Consider the following 17,453-nt stretch of genomic DNA (forward strand, 5'->3'; position numbering starts at 1 on the left):
GGGGAGGATGGGCAGGTGCACTCAGGTCCACAAGGTTCCTACCAAAAAAGTTTGCCGGCCTGTGCTTCTCCTCCCCGGATGTAATGGGTTATTTCTTTGGTGAAATTCCATTCTTCTTCTAACAGATTCTTTAAACTATGGGATGCTTGAGGTAACTGCTGTAGCATTTGGATCCAGCTTCTCATGTAATCAAAATACACCTTAAAATAAAGAAACATAAAGGGAGAGACTTGAGAACAGAACCTGGTGGCTCACAACGTTCACTTGTTGACCTGAGAGCCACAAATGAGAAGGGCAAGGTGGAGGGGACGCTGAGGCACACAGCCCCGAGACAAGCAAGATTCTTCATCACGTCACTGAGGTCTAACAGGGGATATCTCTCTTAAACTGCACGACTCAACACCTTGGCAATTTAACACATTATTTACAATCCCTTCAAATTACCAAGAAAATACTGTTCACAATGTACAAAGAAGTAAAAAAAAATCAAGATGATAACACCCAGAAAATTTAATTATTAATATATTATAAAATTATTCCTTTAAGAGGCTGGGATCTTTACTTGTTTAATTACCTAATTTAACTTTAGACAGTATCTTCCGTGTTGAGACGAAAAGAGCACACTTTTCTCCACCATCCCTTCCTGACACCTGGATTTTTATGACACAGTTGTTTTCAAGATGTATGACCTGTAAGTTATGATCTCTCACCCAAATACCCAGTTTTTCTGAAATGGGGTTTGTGTCCATCACAAATCCTACTGCAACAGCTCCCACCCCTAAATCCTTATTGTGATGTGTCTGCTGCTCCCTAGGGTTTTACTGTCAATTAGCTTTTCTCAAGGCAGGTTCACAACCACTGGATTACAAAAGCTCACTGTCTGAGGATTCTCTGACAGGACAACTTGACTGAGTATAAAATACCTGAATTACACATTCTCAGCTTCAGAACCTTTCAGGCACTGCTCCTCAACTACGGTATGCCACCATGTGTTGTTCAAGCGAAGAAACCTGATGCCAGCCTCGTCTCCCGCTGTCTCCACTCTCCTCAAACCCTGGGGCGACTTGCTTTTTCTCTGCTGGGGGATTTACAGGATTCTGGACCTAGTCTTGGATCTCCGTGACTTCCCCAGGCCACATCTTAGTGTTCACTGGACTGAACGTCTTCTGAAATCCAGTACTAATTTTCAGTAGGAAAATTTCAGGTCTTTATTTCAGAAAAAAACATCTTCTGTTGTGTCTCTGGATGCCTCTATTGGTGTGCATCGGCAGTCTGGGCTCCATTATGAACAGAGGAGTCTGGGTACATGGAACTACAATGTATGGGTGTACCCCCTTCTTGTCCAAATGAAACAAACTCTTAAATATGAGGCCAGGACCCCCTCTGGCTTCGCGGAGTGCTGCTGCTTCTCTCCGGGCCCCCTCAAGCCCGGCTGTCTCCCGACGACTGCACCACCCCCTCACAGCCCTGTCACAGGGCACCAGTGCGACCACGTACCCAAGGGTCGCCAGCAGCTGGCATCCTCACGCGCGTCACTGTTACTTTCAAACCACTACTCTTATGGTCTTACTCAACACCGACACAAACGAGATGCCTTCCCTTTTGAGACCTGCGTCATCAGATATACCATCAAACCTTTTGTTCGTCCCGTCACCTACTGATTTCCGACTGCCTGTCATCCTGTCACTCACTTGCTGGCGTCCAACACAGTCTTCTCTCCACCTCAGGTTCAGCCACCACGCTGTGACTCATCCCGGGTCTTGTCATTACAGAGGACCTCCAGGCCCCAGACCATCTGTCCAAACACCAGATTCTGAAACCTCCTCACCTCCTTCTGGTTTTCTGTTCAACTGCCACCACCACGACCGATCTCCTATTGAATTCTCTTACTGAAACCTTATCTGAACCCCAGTCCATGGGTTTCTCTTCTTCTCCAGTTCACTGCTCCCTTCTTCACTCCCTCTCCTGCTAACTGGGCTCAGAGCCCACAAGGTCAGTTCTCTACACCACTGCCGCCACCCCACACCCTGCCACCCCCCTTCGGCTCACCTGCCTGCCGATGTCCACAGCACAGTGAGCCCTACAAGCCCGCGCCCCACATTCAAGCTGAGGGTCGTGAGGGTCCCGGGACGGGGAGGAGCCCTGCTCTACAGGTCATGACCCTGACCACATGGTGTGTGCGACGCTTCTATCTCCACTCGACCCGTTTTCCTTCTCTCTACACCACAGTTTGAAATATTCCATTTTCCTCAAACTGCCAGTGCCCACTCTCAGCCTTTCTCAGCAGACAATCTCACCCCTCCTAACAAAGAGAAGTCCCTAGATACAGTATCCCTCATCTCCTCAACTCCAAAACGCACCCTGACACGTGACCTCTCCAACCTCAACTCTTGTGTTTTGAGACCAACCTCCTCACGGCATCTGAGGAAGCTCGCAGTATCGACTTCCCTCCTCTCTCACCCGCATTTCACTGTGTTCATCTCTCTCCCTTAACAGAGTCGATCCCGAAGGCTTTCGCATGGTCCCCAGTAAGTTCTATGTGAAAAGTCCCACAGTCTTCCTACTGGGGCACGAGCCGCAGGCCTCTGCTCTCCCTCCTGTGTCTTCTGCAACCACCACATGTTGCTCATCATAATTGCATTTTCATTCCTTTTAAGTTCCTTTTATGTGGCTTCCTTAGATCAATCACAAGCTCCTACATCTCTATCATGTCCACTGTTTTGGTTACTTCTAAGACCAGGGCCAGAGAAATGAGCGGAGACCGTTTTGGCCTCAGTCTGCCTCAAGCGAACACTCACCAGGTCACGCCCTGGAGCTGCGCGCATGAGGGCTTCCGTGCCGAGTCAGAACGATGACGAAAACGGAGTAAACCCCGAAGTCACAGACACTCTGCATCACAACCTGCTCATCGGCCTTCCCGTCACCCTCCGCAGCAGCAGATTCGTTCAGACAACAGAGGTGTGTCTGCTCATGCTCCCATCTTGCAGACAGGCCACCAACAAGTCCTCTATGGGACCCCTCCTGCTTCTCCCCGGACTGCTCACACCCCCTCACATCACCGCTCTAATGGGTCACTGGACAGGCTGTGAGATCTGCAGAGCTTGCATCTATCCTCATTTTAGTTCAAACTTCAAGGCAATAATTTTAACAGTCTTTTGGTCAGGCAAGGAGAGAACAGTGTGCCAAATTTCCTCCTTTATTGAACACGGAATTTTTTCCTTATTCTTCATTCCTTTTGCCATTTTTTGGTGAGTTTCAAGACAAGGGTGTTGTGGTAAACATAACGTGATTGGAAATTTGAAGGCCGTGCTCTCTTTCCTTTCTATCAAAAAACACTGATCGTGTTTGGGTTCCCTCAGGTGCCATTAGCCACTGAACGCACTTCGGGGCACAATTCTAAACCCACTGATAACTTCTAGCTCTTCATGTGCAAAATCATGGAGATTAAACTAAGCGAGCTCTTGTGTCACACAAATCATTGTACCAAACCAAAGCGAAATCCCAAGCACTCTGGGCTCTATGGAGCTGCTGCGAATTTTGGTAACTCCCTAAACCTGGCCTTCAGACACCCCACATGCATACCACGGCCACTGAAACTGAATGGCCTGGAAGGGCACACTTCGTCCGCCTGACTCTCCTCCTTCCTGCCTCAGTGACCGCACGATAAGGGTGCTTGTGCTGGTGTTTGTAAAACCATCAAAGAGAGTTTGGAAAGCTTTTTGTCTTTTTAAACTCCTGGTTTAGCCATCCATTAAGAGAAAGAGAAAAAATAATTTGCTTTTGTTTTTTATCATGACTTTCAATGATAAAGACTTTTCTGACTAAGAAAGACATCGTACTGAGGAGGGGCCAACACGGCAAGAAGTAGGGGGCTCCGTACCTCCCGCGTCTCTCACACAAAGAAGGGCCGAAGCCACAGAACCCAAGAGTCTGGGAGGAAAAGAGGCGGGTCTACTAGGAAGACGGCCTCCTAGGTGGGTGATTGCGAACTGGGGGAGATAAAACGGGCCGCGGAGACACAGAGGGGAGAGATCCCCTTCTGCAGAGAGACAAAGGGAAGAGAAAGAGCGGCTGGGAAACAGAGGACTGTGTCTGGACAAGAGGAAAACCTTAGCCCAGGCGGAGATGGATCGATCATCCCATCTCTAACCGCAGGGCTTTCTTCAGACTGGGGCCGGCTGCCCTGTTTCACACCCGGGGAGGGGGGACTCCCCTCCGGGTTCAGTGGAGGTCAGGGGTGCAGTGTGCAGCAGGAGACCCCGGTCCCCGGCCCTGAAGTGCTGCGGCACGGCCGCAGGAGCACATTTCGGGCAGCACTGTTAACGCGCACTGAGCAGGAGTTTAAAACCTGGCCAAGCACGGGACACAAGAGATGGCCGAGCGAGACAACCACCTCGTCTGCGCCCGCGGCAGTGAGGACGAATCCAGAGGGCTGACTCGGGGCACCTGGTCCGTGAAGAAGGGACTGGGGGGCCATCATTCTCCCCACAACCACCAAGGCAGAGCCGCAGGGATCGGCCCTCGGGCCCACAGTGGCGGCGGGAAGGCCTACACCAAGCCACGCCCCTGCGTGCTGGGTAACGCTTCTCTCCTGGGGCCGGAGACACTGCAGAACCAGACGGCCCCCCGCAGCACCCCCAGACCAGCACCGCCTGGAGTAACTATGGGTCAGTTCTTGGTATTCAGATACATTCTCCCTTTTCGCCTCCTTATTTCCTCTGTCCTCTAGGCTGGCTACTCTGGTTGGTGGTTTGCTTAAACAGACATAATGAATCCATTCTCTTGATGCATACTCTATACCTCTTCCTTTCCTTTCTCTCTCTGGAATAATCAGGTCTGGGTGACTTTATCTTCGTTTCTTTTCCCTTGCCTCCTTCCTTATTCTCTTCTCTCTCTCTGGATTAAGCCTTTTAGTCTCTCTGTGGTCACTGCTCATGTTTTCTCTCCCCTTTGTATACACTCTTCCATCAGCACTGCCTCCAACCTATTCTTTACTGGTTTTTTGCTTTTAGATTTTTTTTTTCGTTTTTGTCTGTTTGCCTGTTTCTTTTGTGTGTTTGCGTGATTTTGTTTCCTGTTTGTCTGTTTGTTTTCCTTTCCGGGGCTACTTCAAGGAAAAAACGAAAGCACACCTGGTGGAGGGTCCAAAACATCACTTCGGGTAGGGATATAAAATAAACAAAGTCACAACAACAGAGAGAAAGTAACACTCTCCAAAAAACAACTCCTGAACAGACAAGCCCTGGACAGTGTATGAACCCCTTTTATAGCAGTACTCACAGGTGCAGAGCACATAACAAGCTTTTAAAACTTACAAGGGACAGAAAACTAGCCAAAAATGACAAAATGGAAGAATTCTTCTCAAAAGAAATTCCAGGAAGAAGTGACAGCTAAAGAATTGACCAAAACAGATATAAGTAACATAAGAGAAGAATTTAGAGTAATAGCCATAAAATTAATCACTGGGCTTGAAAAAAGCACAGAAGACAGCACAGACTCCATTGCTGCAGAGATCAAGGATCTTAAAAACAGCCATGATGAATTTAAAAATGCTATAAATGAGGTACAAAATAAAATGGAGGCACCCATAGTGCGGACTGAAGAGGCAGAGAGGAGAATAGGTGAATTAGAAGATAAAATTATGGAAAAGGAGGAAGCTAAGAAAAAGAGAGAGAAAATGATCCAGGGGCATGAAAGGAGAATTAGAGAACTAAGTAAAGCAATCAAAGAGAACAATACCCATATCATAGGAATTCCAAAAAAAGATGAGAGAGAGAAAGGGGCTGAAGGGGTTCTTGAACAAATCGCAGCTGACAACTTCCCCAATCTGGGGAAGGAAACAGACACTGAAATCCAAGAGGCACAGAGAACTCCCCTCAGACATAACTTGAATCGATTCTCTGCATCACATATCATAGTGAAACTAGCAAAATACAAGGATAAAGAGAATTCTGAAAGCAGCTAGTGATAAACGAGTCTTAACATACAAAGATAGACACATAAGGGTAGTAGCAGACCTATCTATTGAAACTTGGCAGGCCAGAAAGGAATGGTGGGAAATCTTCAATGTGATGAACAGGAAAAATATGCAGCCAAGAATCCTTTATCCAGCAAGCCTGTCATTCAGAATAGAAGGAGAGATAAAGGTTTTCATAAAGAAACAAAAAGTAAAGGAATTCATCCCCACTAAGCCAGCTCCATAAGAGATCCTAAGGGGGAATCTACAAGAGAACTGCTGCAAGGAACACAAAGTACCTGAGACACCACTACAAGCATGAGTCCTACAGAGAACACAATGACTCTAAAGCCATATTTTTCAATAATAACACTGAATGTAAATGGACTAAGTGCTCCAATCAAAAGATATAGGGTATCAGAATGGATAAAAACAAAAACAAGACCCATCTATTTGCTGCCTACAAGAGACTCATTTTAGACCTGAGGACACCTTCAGATGGAAAGTTAAGGGGATGGAGAAATATCTATCATGCCACTAGAAGTCAAAAGAAAGCTGGAGTACCCATACTTCTATAAGACAAACTAGACTTTAAAATAAAGGCTGTAACAAGAGATGGAGAAGGGCATTATATAATAATGACAGAGTCTGTCCATCAGGAAGACCTACCAATTATAAATGTCTATGCACCGAATTTGAAAGCACCCAAATACATAAAACAATTGCAAACATTAGCAATCTGATTGATAAGAATGTGCTAACTGCAGGGAACTTTAATACTCCACCTACAGCAATGGATAGATCAACTAGACAGAAAATCACTAAAGAAACAGTGGCCCGAACGACACATTGAACCAGATGGACTTGACAGGTATATTTAGAACTCTACATCCCAAAGCAATGGAATACACTTTCTTCCCCAGAACACACGGTACATTCTCCAAGACAGATCACATACTGGGTCACAAAGCAGCCCTCAATAAATATAGAAGAATTGAGATCATACTGTGCACACTTTCAGATCACAATGCTATGAAACTTGAAATCAACCCCAAGAAGAAGTCTGGAAAACCTCCAAAAACATAGAGGTTGAAAAACACCCTACTAAAGAACAAATGGGCCAATCAGGCAATTAGAGAAGAAATTAAAAAATATATGGAAACAAATGAAAATGAAAATACAACAATCCAAACCCTTTGGGATGCAGCAAAGGCAGTCCTAAAAGGCAAAGACATTGCAATCCAGGCCTATCTCAAGAAACAAGAAAAATCCCAAATACAAAATCTAACAGCACACCTAAAGGAACTAGAAGCAGAACAGCAAAGACACTCCAAACCCAGCAGAAGAAGAGAAATAATAAAGATAAGGGCAGAAATAAACAATATAAAATCCAAAAACAAAACAAAACAAAACAACCCAGTAGAACAGATCAATGAAACCAAGAGTTGTTTTTTTTAAAAAAATAAACAAAATTGATAAACCTCTAGCCAGGCTTCTCAAAAAGAAAAGACAGAGGACCCAAACAGATAAAATCACGAATGAGGGACTTATTACAACCAGTCCCTCAGAAATAAAAGCAATTATCAGGGAATACTATGAAAAATTATATGCCAACAAATTGGACAACTTAGAAGAAATGGACAAATTCCTAAATAGCGACACACTATCAAAACTCAAACAGGAAGAAGTAGAAAATTTGAACAGACCCATAACTAGTGAAGAAATTGAATCAGTTATCAAAAAAATCTCCCAACAAATAAGAGTCCTGGACCAGATGGCTTCCCTGGGGAATTCTACCAGACATTTAAAGCAGAACTAATATCTATCCTTCTCAAGCTGTTCCAAAAATAGAAATGAAAGAAAAACTTCCAGACTCATTCTATGAAGCCAGATTCACTCTGATTCCCAAACAGATAGAGACCTAGCAAAAAAAGAGAACTACAAGCCAATATCCCTGATGAATATGAATGCAAAAATCCTCAACAAGATACTAGCAAATCAAATTCAACAGCATATAAAAAGAATTATCCACCACGATCAAGTGGGATTCATTCCTGGGTTGCAGGGCTAGTTCAATATTCACAAGTCAATCAATGTGATACATCACATTAACAAAAGAAAAGGTAAGAAATATATGATCCTGTCAATAGATACAGAAAAAGCATTGGACAAAATACAGCATCCTTTCTTAATAAAGACCCTCAAGAAAGTCGGGATAGAAGGAACTTACTTAAACATCATAAAAGCCATTTATGAGAAGCCCACAGCAAATACCTTCCTCAATGGGGAAAAGCTAAGAGCTTTCCCCCTGAGATCAGGACCAAGACAGGGAGGTCCATTCTCACCACTGTTGTTTAATATGGTGTTGGAAGTCCTAGCATCAGCAATCAAGACACCAAATGAAATAAAAGACATCAGAGTTGGCAAAGATGAAGTCAAACTTTCACTTTTCGCAGACAACATGATCCTCTACATGGAAAACCCAAAAGACTCCACCAAATATCTGCTAGAACTGATCCCTGAATTCAGCAAAGTATCAGGGTACAAAATCAATATACAGAAATCAGTTGCATTTTTATACACCAATAATGAAGCAACAGAAAGGGCTACAGGGAAACTGATCCCATTCACAATTCAAGAACCATAAAATACCTAGGAATAAATCTAACCAAAGATGTAAAAGATCTGTATGCTGAAAACTATAGAAAACTTATGAAGGAAATTGAAGGAGACACAAAGAAATGGAAAAGCATTTCATGCTCATGGATTGGAAGAATATGGTTAAAATGTCAATACTACCCAAAGCAATCTGCACATTCAATGTAATCCCAATCAAAATTGCACAAGCATTCTTCTCAAAACTAGAACAAACAATCCTAAAATTTGTATGGAACCACAAAAGACCCCGAATAGCCAAAGTAATATTAAAGAAGAAAACCAAAACGGGAGGCATCACAATCTCAGAGTTTAGCCTCTACTACAAAGCTGTAATCATCAAAACAGTATGGTACCGGCACAAAAAGAGACACATAGACCAATGGAATAGAATAGAGAACCCAGAATTGGACCCACAAATGTATGGCCAACTCCTCTTTGACAAAACAAGAAAGAGTATCCAATGGATAAAAGACAGCCTCTTGAACAAATGGTGCTGGGGGAACTGGACAGCAACATGCAGAAAAATGAAACTGGACCACTTACATACACATAATAAACTCAAACTTACTTACACCATACACAAAAATAAACTCAAAATGAAGGACCTGAATGTGAGACAGGAAACCATCAAAACCCTGGAGGAGAAAGCAGGAAACAACCTCTTTGACCACAGCTGCAGCAATTTGTTTACCTGACACATCTCCAAAGGCAAGGGAATCAAAACCAAAAATGAACTATTGGGACCTCACCAAGATAAATAGCTTCTGCAAGGCAAAGGAAACAATCAACAAAACTAATAGGCAACTGATGGAATGGGAAAAGATAGTTGCAAATAACATATCAGATAAAGGGCTAGTATCCAAAATCTATAAGGAACTCACCAAACTCCACACCTGAAAAACAAACAATCCAGTGAAAAAATGGGCAGAAGACATGGACAGACACTTCTCCAAAGAGGACATCCAGATGGCCAACAGACACATGAAATGATGCTCAATGTCACTCCTCATCAGGGAAATACAAATCAAAACCACACTGAGATACCACCTCATGCCGGTCAGAGTGGCTAAAATGAACAAATCAAGAGAATCTAGATACTGGGGAGGATGTGGAGAAACGGGCACCCTCCTCCACTGTTGGTGGGAATGTAAACTGGTGCAGCCCCTCTGGAAAACAGTGTGGCGGTTCCTCAAAAAGTTACAAATAGAACTCCCCTATGACCCAGCAATAGTACTCGTAGGAGTTTACCCGCGGGATACAGGAGTGCTGATGCATAGGAGCACATGCACTCCAATGTTCATAGCAGCACTTTCAACAACAGTCAAGTTATGGAAAGAGCCTAAATGTCCATCAACAGACAAATGCATAAAGAAGATGTGATTTATATATACAACAGAATACTACTTGGCAATGAGAAAGAATGAGATCTGGCCATCTGCAGCAACGTCGATAGAACTGGAGGGTATTGTGCTAAGTGAAATAACTGAGGCCCAGAAAGACAGATACCATATGTTCTCACTCATATGTGGATCTTGAGAAACTTAACAGAGGACCATGGGGAAGAGAAGGGGGGAGGAGTTCCAGAGAGGGAAGGAGGCAAACCAAGAGAGTCTTAAATTCGGAGAACTGAGGGCTAATGGGGGTGGGGGGTAGGAGGGAAAGTGGGTGATGGGCACGGAGGAGGGCACTTGTTGGGATGAGCACTGGGTGTTGTATGGAAACCAATTTAACAATAAGTTATATTAAAAATAATAATAATAATTTAAAAAAGAAATACATAGTATTTCAAAATGTAGCCACAGTTTACACACTCTGGTCTTTTATGCATTCACCCCAAACAATTAAGAAATAATTTTTTTAGATGTTTTTANCAGAACTGGTCTGTGACCATGTCAGGCATGGTGGTCTTAGAGGTGGGAGTGGAGGAAAAGGGCTGTTTTCAGAAACTGACATGTCAATCCTTTTTTTCCTGTACCATGAACTGCAACGAGTCAATCTGCTAAGAACAGAATTCTAGTTTTTTGTTTTTTTTTTTTCCTGAGAGAGAGACAGAGACACAGCATGAATGGGGGAGGGTCCGAGAGAGGGAGACACAGAATCCGAGACAGGCTCCAGGCTCTGAGCTAGCTGTCAGCACAGAGCCCGACACGGGGCTCAAACCCACGAACTGTGAGATCATGACCTGAGCCAAAGTCGGATGCTTAACCGACTGAGCCACCCAGGTGCCCCTAAGAAATAATTTCAAACTCAAAATTCTTTTCTGTAATGCCCCAGATAGAAGTCCCTTGCTAGCCACCTTCTCCTCTCTGTCCTTCTACTACAGAGCCTGGAAAGCTAAACATCTGAATCCCCAGCCTCCACTACACTCATGAGGCCACGCAACAGGTATGGCCAATACGACGCAGGGCAAATCTGCTGGGTGTGGCTTCCAGGAGAGCGTTCACTGTTCTGGACATAGCGGGCAAGGACAGTTTCCCGTTATGCCCTTCTCTTTCCCTCTAGCCTAGAAAGTAGGGGTGGTGTCAGGAGGCGCTGCAGCCATCCTGACGCAGGACACAGTGACATGGCAGGCAAACTATGTCTTGAACACCTTCCCCAAACAATGTACCCACACAAGCATGGTCATTCTTGTATTGTGTCATCCACCTGCCAGGTTACATAATCACCTGTGCACATGCCCTAGTCAATCCAGTGTGCACTCGCTGTGTACTCTCCTCTACCTGACGTCACGGGAGACAGCCCCTGGCTGATGACACATTCAGTAGTCAGGGAAACCTGAGAGCAGGGGAGTCGTACACCATCTCGTATTTCACAGTGCAGCTCTATCCGAGACTGCCGCAGAGTTCAGAGAAGGTGTCAACAGAGGCATGTTAAAGACTGAAATTGTCAGATAAAGCTTCCAAAGAAAAGCAAAACCTGCAAGTGAGTCTTAAATGGACAGAGTAGGAGGAAGGACACGTGTACCAGGAGGGACTAGCCTGAGCAACAGCACTGGGGTTAGAATGTGTGCACGCGTACGGCACACATGGTGTAAGGAATAGGGAGCTCCTCTGGGCAGGTCTGCTCCTGCCAAATCCCGTTCTAATTCCTCAAATAGGCCCAGTTCCTCAGCGAACTCCTGACCCACAATAAGCTAAGCACTCCCACAGGTGCCCAAGCTAATTTAGGTGACCCGTCTCTAAGCAGTCACTGCATCTCAGAATCCCGCCTGGGGACCTAGCACCCACGCCCAGGTCCCAGCAGACTAGGAGCCTCTTACTGTCACTACTGTCTTCCCAGCCGTAGAGCGGGCCAGGCATTACAGAACAGCTGAGGAGAGATGGCTCAACAAAACAGGACCAGACTATGACTCCATTTCTGGGCCGTTCTGCTCTAAGATGAAGAACCTTACAGTTAACGAAGTAGGGTAAGCTTCGTCAAAAACTCAAATGTAAAAACCATTGAGCGCTTTTTAAAATGTGGATTTAGGAGAAAGAAATTTAATCCAATACTAGAAAACAATCAGGTTAAAGTCTGCCCCTCCCTCTCCCTCCCTCCCCTCCTCCACCCCACCCTCCAGGTACAAGCATACAAGAACCAGCCCCACCCCCCTCACTGGGCCTCACCCCCCTCACTGGGCCTCACCATCAGCATTTTATGCAGGTCCTCCTCAAAGGCATCGATGTTGCAGTCGGTCTTCTCCAGGTCGTCTAGAACCTCGTGCAGCATGAACTGATAGTACTGCTTCATCAGAAGGCCGCCCTTCAGCACCTCTTTACACTCCCTCACCAGCTGCGGGGGACACACAAGCTGTCACTTCACACACCATGACTGGACAATGTATCAGCTTCACACGTCTCCTACTTAAACCCTCAGAAACTCTGAAAGTCCTAAAATATTTTCCAATTCTTTATCGCCTCAGTTACATAAATATCTTAGCAGTCTTGATTAAGAACAAAATAGTGAAAATACAAGTATTTAATATTACAGCATGAATGCACAGAGAGAATATCATACGGGCAAACACTGATTTCTGGCAATACATTTCCCTACAAATAAAGTTATACAGAAAATACATCCCACAGGGTAAGATCTATTTTTCTGTTTTGCATTATATAAGACAATGGATAGAAAACTCTCCTAATGAAATTGCTTATTTTTAACCAAAAACATAATAAAGACACAAATATACTTACACGCCACAGAGCATGACAATCTGTTTGATAATTTGGTATAGTAATTACTGTGATTTGTGGCCTTTACCATCTGAAGCTTGAAAATCAAATCTAAGATCAACGTGATGAAATCAGATGGAGGTCAAGGGAAACAAAACCTAAACAAACCGACGAGTGCCCCGGCCACGTGCGGCCCAGGGAGCAGCGCAGGGAAGGAGGAACGTTGACAGGACTGAGATCGCTGGCCCTCTGGCCCTTGCCTCACAGCATCTGGCTTAACGCACCAGGGATCCCATCAATATGACGGACCCCAACAGCAGAGCATGGCTGCAGCTGTCTGAAATCTTACTCTTGAACAATATTTAACGGTAAAAATCTGTACTCTTGTTTCTTTTGTATGTGTAGGATGAACAGGGGGATACAAATACACCAAAATAGTTACAGAGGTCATCTCTGAGGGGCAGGGCCACAGGAGAATTCTCATTTTCGTTGTTTCATTTTCTGTACTTGTCAAATACTCCACAATAAATACAAATACAGACTGCCTTTATAAACATAAATCTCACTTCAAAAGGTTCTAAAAGTAATTACTCACAGTAAGAGAGCCAGGGCTAGCCAGAGTGATGTCTACAAAAAGCTGTTCTGTTCAGATGTAAATTGCTCTGGTAAAGATATCACTTAAGTGCTTCTAACCAAATCTTTGAATGATTTAAGCCAAAATTTTGGTTTTATTTCGATTCTAGGAATGCCACATTCATCTAAGTTTTGTTTCTTTATTTTTAAAAACATTTTAACATAAACTACAGTTTCAATCTCACAAGAGCTCCACTAGCAAAAAGTAAACTCTGCTTTGTTTTTACCAGGTTATATTCCTGAATATTCGTTTTGTGAGAAAGGAAGTCAGTACGTACCCAGGCGGGGTAAAGCCTGATAAATTACCACTGGGGCAGGCGGACAAGTGAGAGGCGCAGGCACGGCCACAGCCACAGCCACAGCCACAGCAGGCGGCGAGCAGCTGAGCAAGGGAGAGAAGGTGGCTCTCTGGCCGCTGCTGGGCTGGAACCCGGGAACCCAGGCACGATGACAAGGAGCCACACCAACAAAGTCAAGTCCTATTCTGTGCCTATCTGATGGCCGTGCTTGTCCCAGGTGCCATCCATCATTCCCCTTCCATCCCCAGGGGACAGACACACACAGTTGACAAAAACACACCTTTTTTCCCCGCCAAATCAGAAATGTTTATCGTGTATAGTGGGTATCAGAATGGTTAATACTCTGAAGTACGAATCCAGACACTCGCTGGCATTTGCTGGCCTAGACACAACTGCTTCCAGCCATTCCTGTCACCTCTGGAGTATCAAACTCCCTAGAAAATCCCATCCAAAACTCATAAAAACCAAGGAAACAGAAGCCGTCATTACTATGTAAACCCCTCAACTGGCTAAGCAAGCAGAAAGTCCAATGGTGTCCCGGCTGCAGACTCTAAGGACAATGCCCTGTGTACAGGAAGCTTCGCTGGAACAATGAATAAATGTACGGAACTTAAACGGTCCCTAACGAGTGAGCTGAGCTCCCAGCCCTCACTGGCTGACGTCAGGAGGCTCTGTCACTCCGTCCCCGCACGTCTGCATCCTCCTGGAACAGGACAGTGATGGCGGAAGGCTGAGTCACAATCTTCTCCTTGAGGACCACGTGCAAAGAACATTTCAAATGACCCTAAAAGGGCAGCTTAACAACACTAACACGCACTCATTTTTCACAATTTGCAACAATTCACAAAAATCCTCAAAATAAAAACTGTAAGCCTGAAGGACAGCATAATCATTGCTAAATATTTCTTAATGAGTCTTGGACACAGACCTGCTTAATACTCAAGAGAGACGGTTCTCCAGCAGGTCTCTGTTCCAATCTTAACTTCAGGCACTCGTGTATGACATTCAGAAGGACCCGGCAGAGGACTAGGAAGGCGGGTTCGAACGAGGGCAGGTCCATGGACTGAAGCTCGTCCCACGACACAGTGCTGCATTTCTGCTCCGAGGAACACGGGGTCCTGGATAACTGCACATAATCTGAACCCCACATGGGGTCTGGAAATTCGGAAAACTAGAATAAAAATTCAACACAAGTTAAAAGAGCACACAAAAGGAGGTGCTATGGTTGTGGTTTTAACTATTACTCCCTATAATTTGCTGACAAAGCTACAAAAATCACAATTTTACAGGTGAGATCATCTTTAGAATAATTCAACATGTTTAACATAGGCCCAAACAGTTCTAAAAGTAATAGAAAATCATAACAAGAATTAACACCATGCTATAATATTTTTACCAAAAAAGCATAGTGGAAAAACTATCAAGTTCATTATTTTTATCACAAATTTTATCATACTGAAAATGATTAGAGTACTTTATTCTTACAGTTATATATAGTATTATCCAAAACTATCTCTAGATTGAGAAAACCAGAAATTATTGAAATTTGAGAAAGATTACAAAACCAGGGAGCCATTTACGCAAACATAAAAACTAGCTGATTCAAACAATTCTTTTGTCCGTGGCTCTCATGAGCTATATACCAAATGATGCTGATAGGAAAAGAATTCATAGAATTGACCTGGCTGGTCCCACTCAAATATGCTATTTGATACCCCTGGGAATCTCAGTGTTGCTCACCCTTTCTTACAGGAAACTCCATCAAATGCCTTATGCTTTTCCTCATAAAATAGGGGGTTTAGAGCCTTCCCACTGTTCTTAAACTTCTGGCAACATAACTGTGACCAACCACATCCAAAGACCTTCACTTCTCCTTTTATTAAGAAAACAGAGGCCAACAAAAGTTGAAAACCTCAATTTCTCCTCAATTTAAAACATCACCAATTATAACTATTCTGCCTCAGTGTCACCCATATCTGTGTTCCCTGTCCTTTACTGAACTCTGAGCTGGTCTCCTTTGCTCACATCCTTGCATGCTCAACACAGATTTCTGCACTGAAATTAACAAACACTTTGGTTTTCCATGACAGGCCAGAGTATTTAAAATAGTAAATCATTTTTAAAACGTGATGAACGTGGTTAGGGTTAAGACATGTCTGTTTAGAAGCTTCAGGCAATAAAAACACTTGTTCTTCCCTGGTGTCGAGAGTGGTATCAAACCAAAGGCTTATTGAAAGCTCTACGAAATTCAGCGAACTTTCTGTGATAAAATTCTAAAGAATTCTTGTGGCGTTCTCTAGCATCCCAGCCCGTTTACCCACATGCTGCAGGCTCACTGGGAACGGGAACAATCCTTACTTGTCCATAGTGCAAGGCAACACCGCCTGGGAGACCCAACGGCCAGCCCCACACAGCTGCTGGGGAACTGTGTTCTCCCGGGGGTGCCTGGCGGGCCCATCCCTGTTCAAGGAGGAGCAGGCATTAAAAACTTACTGAGCACTGAAGAGGAAGTGGCAATTTTAACTAAAGAAACCAAGGTGAAGAATCAGAAACGCTGACATTGATTTCACGTAGGAAACGGGAGAACCATCAAATACTCTACAGCAAGATCTCATTCAAGTACTCTGGAAAAAAAATTAACAAACCAAGACTTCTATAGCAAATTCAATGTGACCATGAGAACAGAAGGAGTGGTAAAAATTAATAACTTAGACAGTGACTACAAAAATTATCACTGTAACAAAGAGCAAAAGAAAAAGAAATGGAAATATTGAGTGAAAAATAGAGACATGGCAGTCAGATCTAGGAGCTTAACATAAGAATCATAGGCAGGAAGAAAGAACAGAAGGAGGAGATGGAGAGGGCTGTTTTCAGTCAAGAGAGCACTCACATGAAGAAAAAGGGAGAAACCTTTTTGGACAAGGAAGAACTCCAAGTACAATTCTTTTATCTTCACTAAAAAAGCACCTGAGGAAGTACATATAGTAAGGTCTAATCAAATGAAAATTAAATCAGAATAAAGATCCCAAGACAAAATACCCAAGAAGTGAGAAGCCACAAAATTAGCGTAACTTATATAGGCAGATACAATTCCAGGATGGTAACTTGGTTAAAGCCTATAGTGCAACTTCTAGAAAGGAGTATTTGAATTTTTTAAAGAAAAGATATTATGAGGAAAAAATAACCTCATAACCTGGAAAGGGGCAATAAAGTGCAAGAATGGCACTATTTGTTATTATTTCCTTCATTTATTATTATTGCCAGTGAGAAATACAGGGTTAAATATGGTATAAAATCTGTGATCAATTCAGGCAAACTGGACTGACTCCATCGTACACAGAAATCAATAAAAATGCAATACAATTATAATCATAATCTCACTGGTATTTTGTGTGGATTGATAAATTCATTCAATAAAACTCATGTGGAAGAAAGTAATATACAAAAATAAAAGCAGCCCAGAAATTTTTTAAATGAAAAGGAAGAATTGCCCACACAATGGCAAACATTACTAATGAAACTACTTTATTTAAAAGAGAAAAGTACTGTAAACAGATCAGCAGAGAAACATATCTAATTATCCATAATTTAAATCATAAAAAAGTAGGCAGCAGCTGAAGAAGTTGGAAAATAATGGATAATCCAATGTTCTAGAACACTGAAAAATTACCTCCTTACCTCTCTCTATAACTAGACCTCATGCTATCACAATTAATCAATTATTTAATTATGTAGCTACTGTAGAAATTCTTG

At 43.5% G+C, this 17,453-nt stretch overlaps 1 protein-coding gene across 1 annotated transcript in view; it reads right to left on the reverse strand.

Annotated features, from left to right (window-relative positions):
• The window catches only part of MAP3K4 (mitogen-activated protein kinase kinase kinase 4), a 113,769-nt gene that overhangs the window by 34,655 nt on the left and 61,661 nt on the right, over positions 1-17,453 (reverse strand). Inside the window, exons 4-6 of the mRNA XM_039222505.1 lie at positions 14,629-14,871; positions 12,239-12,385; positions 43-200 (exon numbers count right to left, since the gene is read on the reverse strand). Of these exons, the coding sequence (XP_039078436.1) occupies positions 43-200; positions 12,239-12,385; positions 14,629-14,871 (548 nt within the window). The remainder of the gene's footprint in view (positions 1-42; positions 201-12,238; positions 12,386-14,628; positions 14,872-17,453) is intronic.

Source organism: Hyaena hyaena, unplaced genomic scaffold (genome assembly GCF_003009895.1).
Source record: "Hyaena hyaena isolate Hyena2069 unplaced genomic scaffold, ASM300989v1 scaffold_1153, whole genome shotgun sequence".
Lineage (NCBI taxonomy): Eukaryota > Metazoa > Chordata > Mammalia > Carnivora > Hyaenidae > Hyaena > Hyaena hyaena.